Source organism: Drosophila tropicalis, unplaced genomic scaffold, assembly GCF_018151085.1.
Source record: "Drosophila tropicalis isolate 14030-0801.00 unplaced genomic scaffold, ASM1815108v1 contig_377, whole genome shotgun sequence".
Classification (NCBI taxonomy): Eukaryota; Metazoa; Arthropoda; class Insecta; order Diptera; family Drosophilidae; genus Drosophila; species Drosophila tropicalis.
In genome coordinates, this window is record NW_027172838.1 from 170,137 (window position 1) to 183,945 (window position 13,809).

General features: G+C 37.6%; 1 protein-coding gene across 1 annotated transcript; it reads right to left on the minus strand.

The window, feature by feature from the left end:
* Nucleotides 1-1,215: 1,215 nt before the first annotated feature.
* LOC137572519 (uncharacterized) lies at nucleotides 1,216-5,127 on the minus strand. The gene is made up of 4 exons (XM_068284258.1): nucleotides 4,198-5,127; nucleotides 2,945-3,778; nucleotides 1,926-2,634; nucleotides 1,216-1,586 (listed from the first exon to the last, which is right to left on the minus strand). The coding sequence occupies exons 1-4, from the start codon at nucleotides 5,125-5,127 to the stop codon at nucleotides 1,216-1,218; spliced, it is 2,844 nt and encodes a 947-aa protein (XP_068140359.1).
* Between the last annotated feature and the right edge of the window lie 8,682 nt (nucleotides 5,128-13,809).

The window sequence follows — 13,809 nt, forward strand, 5'->3', positions numbered from 1 at the left end:
CTCTTTTGTTAACTAACTATAGCTCTAAATGGAATATGAAATCAAAATGAAATAAAATATGGTTTTCTAAAAAAAATATGAAAAAAAGACCAAAAAATTTTAAAATAAATTTAAGTTAAAAGTTTAAATTGAAAAAATCAAAAAATTATGTTTATTTTTCACAACAACAAAAATAAATGTGAAGACCGTTTGCGTTGAGTTTTTCGGTCAATCGGTCTTTTGTTGACTCACATCGTGCGAGCGTTTTTCGTTTCGCTCTTTATGCACTGCTCATTGAAAGACCGATATACAAAGCGCTCAACGAAAAGAGCTCAACAGAAAATATAAATCAAGACAGCAAGAGTCTCTTGTTCAGAGCGAGAGCGAGAGAGTATGAACTTTTTCGGTTGTGTTCGCAACGAGAACGCAAGAAGAAAAACGGTCGACAGTTATTTGCGAGCTATGATACATACAGACATATGTACATACATAGATGTGTGTACGCATGGGTTTTAAGGACAAGTGTGTACAAACATTTGAATATGTATGTACGCATACGTATTCAATAGTAATGATAACATACATAAATATGTACATACATATGAATGCATTTACATAGTTGTATATATGTATGTACATACATGCATGCGTTTTCAAAGCTAAATGAGAAAAATGTACGTTACATACATACATACATAGGTACATATAATAAAGTTATACATATGTATACATAAAGTTTCACGTTCATATATGTATGTACATACATACATATATGTAAAGTTTATTATATTGATTATGTTTATTAACTAAAGTATTATAGACGATTCTGAGTGGTTAGGTTACAATACATTGGTTTTGTGAAATACAACTGAGAACAACTTTAATTGAGTTTTGCGACAACTTTCGACTGACAACTTTCAACTGACAACTGACGACTTTCAACTCTCAACTGCAACTGACTACTGTCGACTCTCGTTCCAATTCGCTCTCTCTATCTTCTTGTAGACGCTCTCTCAATTACCAGGGACGGGCATAACCTTTCTGGTCTGCACAACACCTCTTCACATTCGGCCCTCCTGATCATCATCATCTGTCCCAGATGATTCCGGATCGTCATTGTCAGCAACGTACCTCCACAGCTTCATATTGTCGGAACTTGTGATGGTCTGATTTGGTCCTTCCACTTGGGCTGCTTTGCGTACATCATAGCGGCCGTTCCTCTTTATCTTAGTTACCTCATAAGGACCAAGAAGTCATCTGTGCTTCTAATATATTCTTCTTGGCTTCGTCACGCAAACTTTCTCGCTCAGCATTAAAGTTATTGATGAATTCTTCGTTGATTAGACATAATACTCGATCTCCTGCTTGTGCACACATTTTCGTTCCAAACATCAGCTCGAATGGTGAAACTTTTGTAGATGCGTGGACCTGTGAGTTAAGAGCCTTTTGAACCTGTGGGACATATTTGTACCATTTGCTCGACTCTTCTGCAGACAGCTTCGATATGACGGCCAGTATGGATCGATTCACGCGTTCTATTTGCCCGTTGCCTCGAGCAACTCCAGTGGTTGTAAGGATGTGTTCGACTTTATTCTCGGCGACAAATTCTGCAAATGCGTTCGACAAAAAGGCAGAACCTCGGTCACTTATAATACGTTTCGGGAAACCAAATATGTGAGACCATTCTGTCAGCTTTTTTATGACTTCATCGTGGCCTGTTGACTTCGTGGTAAAGAGCCACACGAATTTCGCAAATCCGTCTACCATGGCAAGGATATATTTATACGACTTAGACGTGGCATCCATCGGCCCCAAATGGTCGATATGCAGAGTATGCAACGGGGTGTCACCTTTATCAATTAAATGCATCTGACCTTCTTGCTTGCCAAGTTTTTTGCTGTGAATTATACGACGGATACAGTTATCAATAAAATTAGACACTTTACGCTCTAAATGAGGGATCCAATACTGCTGACAAATCGCATGCATTGTCTTGCGGGTAGCAAAATGGCCAATTTCGTGTGCTTCTCGAATTATTTCATTCTCCATCTGTTTTGGCACCACGATTAAATCATTTCCATCTATTGCTTTGTACAGTACACCGCCTTTGATCCTGTAATTCTCGTACGACTGTTGATTGAGAATAGTTATCACAGCCTTAATGTGGTTATCAATACTTTGCGCCTTTTTGATGCGTGCCGATACCTCCGTTGATATATTATAAATTGATTGTGGATAGCGGCTCAGATGATCCACGTGCAGCATACTTTTTCCTGGTTTGTGAATAATATCGCAGGTGAAATCTTGCAAATACAGCACATACGATGTCACCTCTCTTGGAACGTCTTCCTTCTTTGTCGTCTGCTTGAACGCTGAACAGTCCGTCACTAATTTAAAGTGAATCCCAATCAGGTAGTGCCGGAACTTTCGTAGAGCCAGATACATAGCTTTGGCTTCTAATATGTAGCTGTGACGTTGAGCTTCGGATTCGGTCGTTTTTTTACTCCAAAAGTACACCGGGTAAAGTTTATCTTCAAAACTTTGGAGTAGCATCGCTCCAAAACCATGCTTTGATGCGTCTGTGTGCAACTCGGTGGGAGCATCTCTCGAGTATAGATGCAACAGTGGTTCGCTCGTTAGCAACTCCTTTAGCTTCTGCAAAGATTGTAGTTCAGCTGTACCTATATAAAATTTTACATCCTTTCGAAGTAAATTTGTTAATGGTCTTGCGATTTGAGAGTAGTCTTTAATGAATTTTCGGAAAAATCCGGTGAGTCCAAGAAAAGACTGAACGGCTCTAACATTTTTGGGCGTTCCAAATCGATTGACGGCATCCGTTTTTTTCTTTGCCTGGCCAAATCTTCCCACCGCAAACGATGTGACCAAGAAAGTTAATTCGCGACTGTAAGAAACTGCATTTTTTCCATTTGATTTTCAACTTATACTGCGCAGCCAACTGCAAAACCTTCTGTGTCTTCTCTAAGCAGTCTTCAGCGGAATGGGCATACACGATTATATCGTCCATGTACAACTGCATTATATTATCGTTGATTAAATTTTGAAAGACATAATTGGCAAATCTTATAAATGCGGCAGGTGAATTTTTAAATCCAAACGGCGTCTTATTGAATTCGATAAGACCCTCTTTTGTTACAAATGCTGTTAGGTATTTACTGGATTCCTCCACCGGCACGTGGAAAAAACCATTTTCCAAATCCAGAACTGAATAGAATGTGGCCGCTTGAAGTTTTTCCAGAACTTCTTCTATCAATGGGACTGGAAAACGATCAGACAGGGACATACTGTTGAGTTTTCGATAATCAATGCAAATCCTTGGTGTACCATCTTTCTTTTGAACAACAACTACCCGACTAGCCACACTCGATGTTGATTTCCGTACTATCCCTTGGGTCAGCCATTCGTCTACTTGATTTTTTACTGCTTCTGCCTCGCAGGCAGACAATCGTGATGGCGACTGGTGAAACGACTTCATTGTTGTTGCATCCGGAATAATTTGAAGTTTAACTGGACATTCCATCTGGGTTTGTTTCGGCTGCTCTTCTATGCTTTCTATTAATTCGCGAACTGCTTTTTGATAGATTGTTGGTGCTTCGTATACACTGGCAACCTCAAAGACGTTGTATGAGCCTGCAATGCATTCCTTATCTGAGTCTCCAACGGCGTCACCCTTCGAAAATGTGTATTCCCCATCGGCGTATGTGACGGTGAACTTTTCAACGAAGTCGAAACCAATTAAGGCATTGCACTCAACTGCCTCATCAGGCACAATGATAAATTTCTGAGTTGTATGCAGATCGTCAACAACAACATCGGCCACAACTGCGCCTATCGGTTTTGTTTCTTTTTGCCTAGACCAGTCAACGTAGATTCGTTCCTATGCACTTCGATGTTTGGCAACTGTTTCGCAGTGCTTTCCGAGAGGATTGACACATCCGATCCTGTGTCTACAAGCAAGTCAAGCAAAACCCCATTTACAGAAATTTTTTTAACTCGTCGACGATTAACTATATTGCGGACTTTAAAATCTCCACGAGTATCCTTTTTATCGTTTCCAACATTAAGAGGGCAATTCCTAGCAAAATGTCCATTCTCATTGCACTTAAAACATTTTGTTTCGCCCAAGCAATCTTTTATTTTGTGTTCAGCTGATCCGCATTTAAAACAAAACTGCCTTTTTGGAAGCTGCGTCTTTGCTACATCTGTTGTGGTTTTAAAAATACTCCTTGGATCGTTCTTTGCCAGTTTATCCACGATTTCATAGGCTTCCTTTAGCTCCTTAAAGGTTTTACATGCATATAGACCAACTTTGAATTCGTTCTTAAGAAACAGATTGTCGACGATGTATCGCAAAACAGCTGACTCTTCTACATCCCCATCGGAGGCGATCTTTCTCATACTGAGAATATACTCCTGAATCGATTCCTGTTTATGCTTTTTCCGTTCTCTCAACAGTTGGTGGACTTCAGCGCTACTCAACTCGCACTCAAATTCTTCGATTAGACAGCTTTTCAAATTGGCATAATTGTTAACACTTACTGATTCCAAAAACAGTTTGGCAGCACCTTTCATCTTGCCTCTCGCCTGTGCGTACATTTGCTTTTCGTTAAGCTCAAATGCATCTGCATTATACTCGAAAACTTCAAACCATTTCCTTGGGCCAGATCCCTTAAATTCTCCAACAATGTTTTCAAGGCAATTCGATGCCATATGAACTTGGCTTTCTCGCTGCTCGTCGACTTGTATTTTAAGTGTCAGTAATTGCATCATCTGTTGCAATTGACTTTGCATTTCCGCGGCGTTAGCCATCGCTTGTTCCGTTTCCACTGTTTCAATTTTGTTCATTAGGTCAAGCGCTGTTTCGGTTTCTGCTTCTGTGATTTCTTCGCTCGCTGTTTCGATCACTGTATCGGTCACTGTTTCGATCACTGTTTCGGGCACTGTATCGATCACTGTTTCGGGCACTGTATCTATCTGTTTCTTTCTTTCCTCTTTCGGCTTCTGACGCTGATTTTTTGGCGGCAAAAACGGTGCTTTTTCTGCTGACGCTGGCTCTACAGCCACAGCGATTCGCGTTTTTCTTGGCGTTTTCTGAGACTTTGACTTGTAAGGTGGTGTGCGTTCTGTCATTGGGTAGTTTGTCTGCTTGCTACGGGTTCAACTTTGTCCACTTTCCGTTCTCCTTACACCTCTCCTCCACTAGGCAACGATTTTTCAGAACTCCCAATCCAACTCAGAACGGGACGAGTATGACGACACAGTTGTAACTCCTAATCCAACTCAGAACGGGACGAGCCCCCAAATGTAAAGTTTATTATATTGATTATGTTTATTAACTAAAGTATTATAGACGATTCTGAGTGGTTAGGTTACAATACATTGGTTTTGTGAAATACAACTGAGAACAACTTTAATTGAGTTTTGCGACAACTTTCGACTGACAACTTTCAACTGACAACTGACGACTTTCAACTCTCAACTGCAACTGACTACTGTCGACTCTCGTTCCAATTCGCTCTCTCTTTCTTCTTGTAGACGCTCTCTCAATTACCAGGGACGGGCATAACCTTTCTGGTCTGCACAACACCTCTTCACATATATATACATACATACATAGGTACATATATTCTAAAAAATTTGTTAACATAATTATTATACAAAATATACATATATAAGTACAGATGATATATTTATGTACAATGTATATATGCATATGTATGTACATATTTATAATAAAAGCATATAATTTAAAAAATAAAAAAAAAAAAATATTCGACGACCTCTACATCATTTGAACCACGGGCCAGGTGCAGGGGAGGCCAACACACACCTTCAGAACTACATTGGCATGTAGAAGTTAATGGATAAATTATCGTTTTATTGCGCTGCAAGAAAAAAAAAAATCTGACGCGCTACAGATCTGACGTCTGACGATTTATAAAAATAATTTCCTACCGCGACGTGCCTAAGGGAGCTTCGCTCTAATAATATAACATTAAGACAATTATATTTATTATAGAACAAATGGAAATGTATGTCAAAATAAGTATGTATGTATGTTTGGCATTAGTCAGCAGATTTGAAAAAAAATTTCACAAATAAAAGAAACTCAAAAAAATTGGTTTCACTGTCGTAGCGTTTATCAATATAAAAGAATAGGTATATTGGAAATAAAAATAAACTATTGTTAAACACTAAAGAAATGGCGACTTCTATTTTCGTTCTTATTCTTATTTCTGCTAGTTTTGACCAATTTTAGGAACGAGTCGGAGCGTTCCCTGTCTTTGACAAAATAAATAAACTCCCATGGGATCAAGTAATAGTACAAATAAGCAAGTACATAAGAACACAAAAGAACATGGAGGAGTTTTATGAGCAGCAGCAGACAGAAAGAGGAGAGGCAATTCAGGCCTTCATTCGGAATAGCAAAAAGGATTCTATCGCCAGGAAATCGAAGCCATCTTATGTATACATGTGGGAGAACTTTGAGAAAAGTCCTCACGATCTAATGGACAAATTAAATAACGTGCCAAGTAAAGGAGTAAAGGATTTCCTATCATTCTTGGAACAGCGCTTCCTAACATTGGAGGCGATCGGGAAACCAAGAAACGAAAATCGCAGCATTGAAAAACTAAACCCAAAGAAGACATGCGCGACAGCATCTGGGACAAACAGTACATTGTGTGCTTTCTGCGAAAAAGCAAAGCAGAAACTTTTCCAATGCATTGCATTGCACATTGCAATGTGAAAAGTTTAAAATCAAATCCGCAGCACAGCGGCTTAATTGGGTGCAGAGACACAAATTGTGTGTCAATTGCTTCAAGCCGGACCATATGGCAAAAAATTGCTCTTGGAGGGGATGCTTTAAGTGCGATAAAAAACATAACACAATGTTGCATTTAGAAACAGGCAACCAAATTGCTCAATCTGCTTCTGCAGTTTCTGCATATGAAATTGGCAGAAAATACACCCTGTTGGCAACGACCAAGGTAGTGGTAAAAGGGATCAATGAAAGGAGAGGAGAATTTCAAGCACTCCTGGATAGCGGCTTACAAGTAAATATCGTCTCAGAGAGACTGGTAAAGAAAAAGGGGCAATCGAAACCTTCCAACACCGTAATATATATTACAAAATTCAGAGTTTGGATGGATCGAGGCTGGCAGAATTAATATGTGAACGTCATCTGCAATCACATGTATGGTAGGCATGGCGAATCCAAAGAAATGTCTAGAAAGATTCTGGCAGCTAGACACACGTAAGCTAAGGAAAAGGTACAGAACTCCGGAGGAAGAGTATTGTGAAAAATTCTTCATGGATAACCTACACACGGCGGCGGACAATCGACTAACTGGAAAGCTTCCATTTGCTGAGAGGCATAAAAAAGGAGTATGTGAAATTTATGCCAGAATATGAACAGCTTGGACATATGAAGCAGGTAATGGTAGAACAAATTCTCAAGAACCATTACTTTATCCCGCATCACTGTGTACCAAAGCCAGAGAGTACCACCCCCAAGCTAAAAGTGGTATTTGATGCATCATGCAAAACGTCATCAGGAAAATCACTGAACGACATTTTATATCCTGGACCAGTTGTGCGAAGCTCTCTAGGAATTCGTCGAGTAAACGATGAACTACAGTCATATACAATAGCAGAAATGAATGAACATAAACAACAAATGAAAGCAATAGTATTTTTCTGATAAATTATACTATATTTCAGCTCATCGTAGTATTACAAAGGTTTATTTACAGTGGCTTTTGTAAAAAACATATTTTTATTAAACTTGCACATGACCAAAACATGAAAGCAATAATATTTATCTTTGTTTAAATTTTGACTCGTTGGAGTATTCAATTTTTTTCTAACAGTGACAGTTTTTTACAAAGATAGTTTCCCGAATATTTTCGTTGAACCTAATTGTATCTTGTTGTAGATTCTGCAGGATTACTGCTCATTGTTAAATTTAATTCTTCGAAAAGAAAAGTTTTCAGCGGCGCAGACTTTTCATCTGCGAAATTGACATTGAAGTCTTCAGCCAAAATCAGTGGGAGTTTACGAAAATTTTGTCCAAGTAGACGACAACCTTCCTCAGTATACTCCAGAAGTGCTCGGTGGATGAAAAAAATTATGTCCTCAAGTCTATTACCCGGCGATATGTAAAGGACTACTATAACTAGTTCCTCCATCCTGCATGTGGCGGCACAAATGTCCCCGATACTTGAACTTCGCAACAATGAATCTGTATTACTCCTCATGATTATATCCATATCTGTATAATTCTATAATTTCGATTTTCACAGATTGCTGCTCCTCCAGATCGAACCGCTGGTAGTTTATAATGCACAATGTACTTGAAATTCGGCATATCTATTACATTATCGTTCTTGATCCACGTCTCGGTTAGTAATAGAATATTACTCATTTCACAAACGACATCTGTTAAGTCGAGGCTATGACTTTGCAAACTCTGGCAGTTGAATGTATATAACGAAATTCCATTTTTATTATTCAGGACATTCGCCATCACGTCAATCCTAGTCTCCAAAGTTTTTAATGACAATCTTTGATTACACAAATTGTATAAAAAAATGGGCTAACTTTGTTGGGCAAAAACTAGCTTCAAAAAACACGGCTCAATTAAGATTGAATGCCAGAATCATTGGAGTTCTATTTGGAATATGCTTGTTATAGTCCCAATACCCAATAGCGTTACGTTTTCGAGAAAATTGTCAAAATGAAGGGGTACCAACAGCGGGAAAATATGTTTCCAACATTTCGCCGCTCAAGCATCGCTGAGATAGGGGGATCAGGCAAATACAGGTTCGCTTAAATAGGGGGTTTGGTATAGTGGTACGACTGCACCAATAAATTGTGATTTTAGTTAATAAGAATTTTTGACAAATATGATTCAAGATATAATATATACCTATGTACTAGAAAATTTAAATAAAGTTAATGAAATATGTAATTGTTAAATCTGGTTTTATGTATATATATACATATATGTACATATGGTCATGCAATTGCAAACAAATTTGCTGTAAACAAATAAGGCTTGCACCAGTGTATGACCATTTGTATCACCATTTTTTTTTGTATTTTATTTCTATTATTATTGAGACACATTATTTTACACTATTACAAAAAAAGCTCTCTCTGATACGAGAAAGAAATTAGAAGCAAAAAAAAGAAATTCTTATACCAAAAAAAAATTTATCCTTCGCTAGGTCTCGAGCCTTGACATAATTTATATATAAAATCATAAACATGTATACATGTTAACAACAAAATTTTTTGCTTTCTTTTAAATTTATTTGTAAACGCATATATATATAAATTGACATGTCTCTAATTGACTTCTTTTCTATCTTTTAAAAAAGCCAAAAAAAAAAAAAACAAACAAAAAAAATTTCATCTCCGCTAGGATTTGAGCCCCTGTAGGAACGTATCATAAAATGCGCCCTAATAAAATTACCAAAAAAAAAACAAATGTCCCGACACGGGTCCGAAACTCCGCTCAACATTTGCTTTACTGACAAGCTCTTAGCTATCAGCACCAAACGACCTTATTCCTTTAAATCTTACTTTCTGACGACCAATTTTGTTTTGCTCTTTCGTAATATTTGTATTACGCGCTGCAGATCTGACGTCTGACGAATTTTAAAAAAATTTCCTACCGCGACCGACCACCCTAACGCGCCTAAGAGAGCTTTGCTCTAAAAATTTATCTCAACTGTGTCTTGCACAGCGAGCCAGAGACGTGGAAAAAATTATAGAGCATGTGGTTGGCTCACAATTCAAGTATACATGTCATTTGTTATTTAGAAATTACTCAAAAAAAAAAATTCTCCAACCACATTGTTAGTAATAGCAGAAAGTTAGTATTTCGCAAGTTGCACTTTCGTGCTTCAACTTGCTATTAAGCTTATAATTAGAATTATTAAATTAAAGCAAGTTAAGGCTTGCGCATTTCTGCGGTCCCCTAGCTCTTTGGCGAAGTTCAGCTTTTAGGATGTCAATACGTTCTATGCAGCGTTGTCGGTCTTCCTCCGTCTTTAGAGTGGACAGTAAGTCTACTTCTAGCCTCTTCTTCTGGAGTAGCTTGAGTACTTGGCCTCCTCTTTTGGTCTTCTTTGGCTTTGTTGATTTGGTGTTGCGGACCCGGTACTCAACTATTGTGAGTGGGCGCGGTCCATCGTTGGGATACAACTCTAACGCTTCTTCTAGCGTCGGTGCATCCCTTTGCTCGATAGGAGCAGATTCCGCAAAGGGAATATTTTCACTGTTCATTCGTGTTTCTTGTTGGTTTGTTTCCCTTTTATTTTTAATGTCGTTGTTGTTGTTGTATTATCGACTTGGGGAAAAAAATTCTTTCCTTATATCATAATTTGTTTGCTTTCTTGTTTTGCTGAGTTATATATATATATATAATTCTATTAGAGAATAGTTTCTCCTTGCAGAGTCCTTGTAGGTCCTTTAGGGCCATGTCACGGTCGCCATGTAATAAGGACCGGGTTTCATTAATATAGAAATATAGGCGGACACGTCAGTGTCAGTTGAGTGTAGTTTTAAGATTGCTTCTTTATTCCAAATTATTCTTTTGCTTAAGCTAAGTTAACATATATAATCTTATGCTGCGACTTATGCGACAGCTACAAAAGAGAGGGAGAGTGTCAGTACATACATACATATTGTTGGAGCGCTTGCATCAAAGTGCTTGGTCAGCGTTCACACGCTACCTGGCTCTAGCTCATGTTACGCTTGTGCATACATTGCTTATGTGAATATATGTATGTGCATATACAAATGTACATACATATATGATCATGCTTAGCTGTACATTTATGTGAATATGTTTATGTACATACATCAATGTACATATATATATAAACATATTCAAGTGCACAATTATATTTTAATGCGTATATGTTTAATTGTTTATACTTGCAACAGAGTGTTACAAGTTGAGCTCATTGTATTGAATGATTACTTGTATGAATATACTACAGAATAGCACAAAATTTTCGACTTTTACTTATTCGACTACAGCAATTTCAACACTGATAAATATTAACCAACCATTGATAGGCTAATACTAAAAACATGCGTGGGCATAGATTTAACTAAAACATTGTTCAAGCTGTAAGCCTACGCATGTCTACTCTTCTATCTGCAAAACACAGTTGAGATAAATTTTCTGTCTTTGAAAATTTTTCAGTTATATTAAAAAAAAAAAAAAATATATAACAACCGAATCCATACAATTTTTTTTTTCTATCGACCCAATAGAAAATAGTACACATACGCAGCATATAACCGCCTAAAGCGAAAAAACAGAATTTTACCCACCTGGGTACATAAACTATTTGAACAACCCATAGAGACAATTGATCTCTCAGGGAACTAAAAAAAAAGGGAGTGTAAATTTTTTTTAACAAAATATGATTAATTGGGATGACATAATAAGAGAAGCTAGAATACATGCGCAAGAATTAAATAAATCTTGTAAGTGCCTCTCGCAGAATAAGGAAACATCCCAAAGTACAATAGAAAACACTCGAAAATAATAATAGAGTGCCTAGAAAATATTAGAGCAGTGTTAATAGAACACTATAGTAAACTAACTGCGTTACGCAAAACAGCCGCAAATGCATTTTATAATAACTGCAAACAAAAGGCAAAATCCGTATTGAAAAGATAAAATATTGAATATAAACAAAGATTTGATTTGGAAATTTCAATATCACTGGAAGACAAAAACCAGTTAACGGCTGAAGAAGAGATGGATCAAGAAGAACCATCAGTTAGTTCAGATCAAACAAAAATAACCCTTAATAAACCAGCCATTTCAACAGAAAACACAAAAAGGACTCAAACAGTTACTGATTTTTTAAAGATGGCCTCAAACCTTATTCCACAGTTTGATGGCAGAAGAGAAAGTCTTCAGGGCTTTATGGACGCATTGAATTTGATAAATTCACTAAAAGGCGACCATGAGGAAAGAGCAGTGTGCCTAATAAAACAGACCATAGAAGTGATAATTAACAGTATTGCGACTAATGTAAAAATAGAATCAGTAGCGTCAATAACGGCAAAAATTAAAAACCTACCCCAGAGAAACAAAACAGCAAGTCAGATGCCCAAGAGATTGAAAAGCTTACTGAATCTCTGGAAGGTGCCCTTTATACACGACGGCACATCTGTCGAACTATCTAAAGTGTATACACTTCCAGTCGCTACAGAGGCAACAACAAAGAACTGCATAAACAATCAAGTACGTAACGTACAGGCATATTCCATGACATGAACGAACTAACAACAAAGTTCGTAGACAGTAGTACAGCAGAAACAGGACAGGCGAACCCAGTCATGCAATAAAATGGACAAAATAATTACCGAGGTAGAGGTAATTACCAAAATAACGGTTATAGGAATAATAATAATACAGGTGCATATCGTGGTAACTCATGATATAATAACCGAGGAAGAAATAATTTCCACCAAAAAAAAAAAGAAAGAAAAAAAACAAAAAAAGACTTTCACTCGTTGCAGAGGACGGACATGTTTTTTTTGCGCTTATCAACTTTTATTTTTTTTCTCGCGATTAAATACTTTTCCATAACTCTTAAATTCATTATCGGCTTACTTAATAATAATTTCAGCATCCGAATTTTGTTGTCTCCCGCTCTTTCCTATTCTTGTTTGATTTGCGCTCTCGTCTTTTGCCTACCCGCGACTCTGTGATACGTGTTTTTTGTTTTTGTGCATTCTTGCTCTTTTAATTCTTTAGTTGTGAAGGCTTACTCTGCACATTAACCTTTGTGTCAGAACTGGTCAGTATATTCTTATACACAGATTTTTTACCTTTAGAATTTGTATTTTTTTTTTTTTTTTTTTTTTTGTATTTCCTTTTTTAATTAAATTAAACTTTTTGATAAAATGGTTGTCTGCTCAAAATATAATTGCGTAGTTGACTCCCATGATTATATTCTTTGTTGGTTGTGTGACAATGCGGTTCACGTTAAGTGTGCAGGTTACACAGGCAGAATCAAGGAGTCTATTGCTAAAGGTGGTGGCTTAAAATATGGATGTGATGCTTGCTTGTGAGGTCGAGAATGAGATGCGCTCTTTTATGAGGCGGACTAGAGATAGTTTTGACACTTTAGAGCAGGTTTTAATAAACTCCAAGCGGAGTTAACTGCGGTGGAGACTCAGTTCAGAAGTTTATCGCTTATGAATGAGTATCCGAAACGTAAAAGGACCAGTCCATGGGGTGTTCCTGTATCTGTAGATCCGCCAGCGTCTCTTATCGTCCCCAACCGGTCTCATGCACCTTCCACTTCTAATGTACAGCAATTGATATCGTTTAAGAACCCGGTTGTGAATGCTTTTAGTAAGGAATTACCGGTATCACCTGGAAATGATCTCTTAAAAACGATGCCTTTTGTAGTGTCCGATGTGTCCGGGCAAAATTACCCATTCCAATGGGTATTGCCGATAGTTCTAAAAATATTGAGGGCCCCGTAAACAAGTTGACTGCTGCAGTGGGTGACTTGTCCAACGTTACTGCTGCGGCTGACGCTTCGGGAGCGCGGCTTTTCGTTGGCATACCACCAACGAAACATATATTTGTTTCTAGGCTAGACCCTGTTGTCACATCTGACGATGTAATAGCCTATATTCGGAAGAAAGTTAATGTCTCGAATATTGCGGTGGAGAAGTTAAAATTTTTTTATTCTCGGGACATTTCGTCCTTTAAAATTAGTGTTTCTGCCAATATCTTCGAGACTATACTCCGAGACTTCGAGA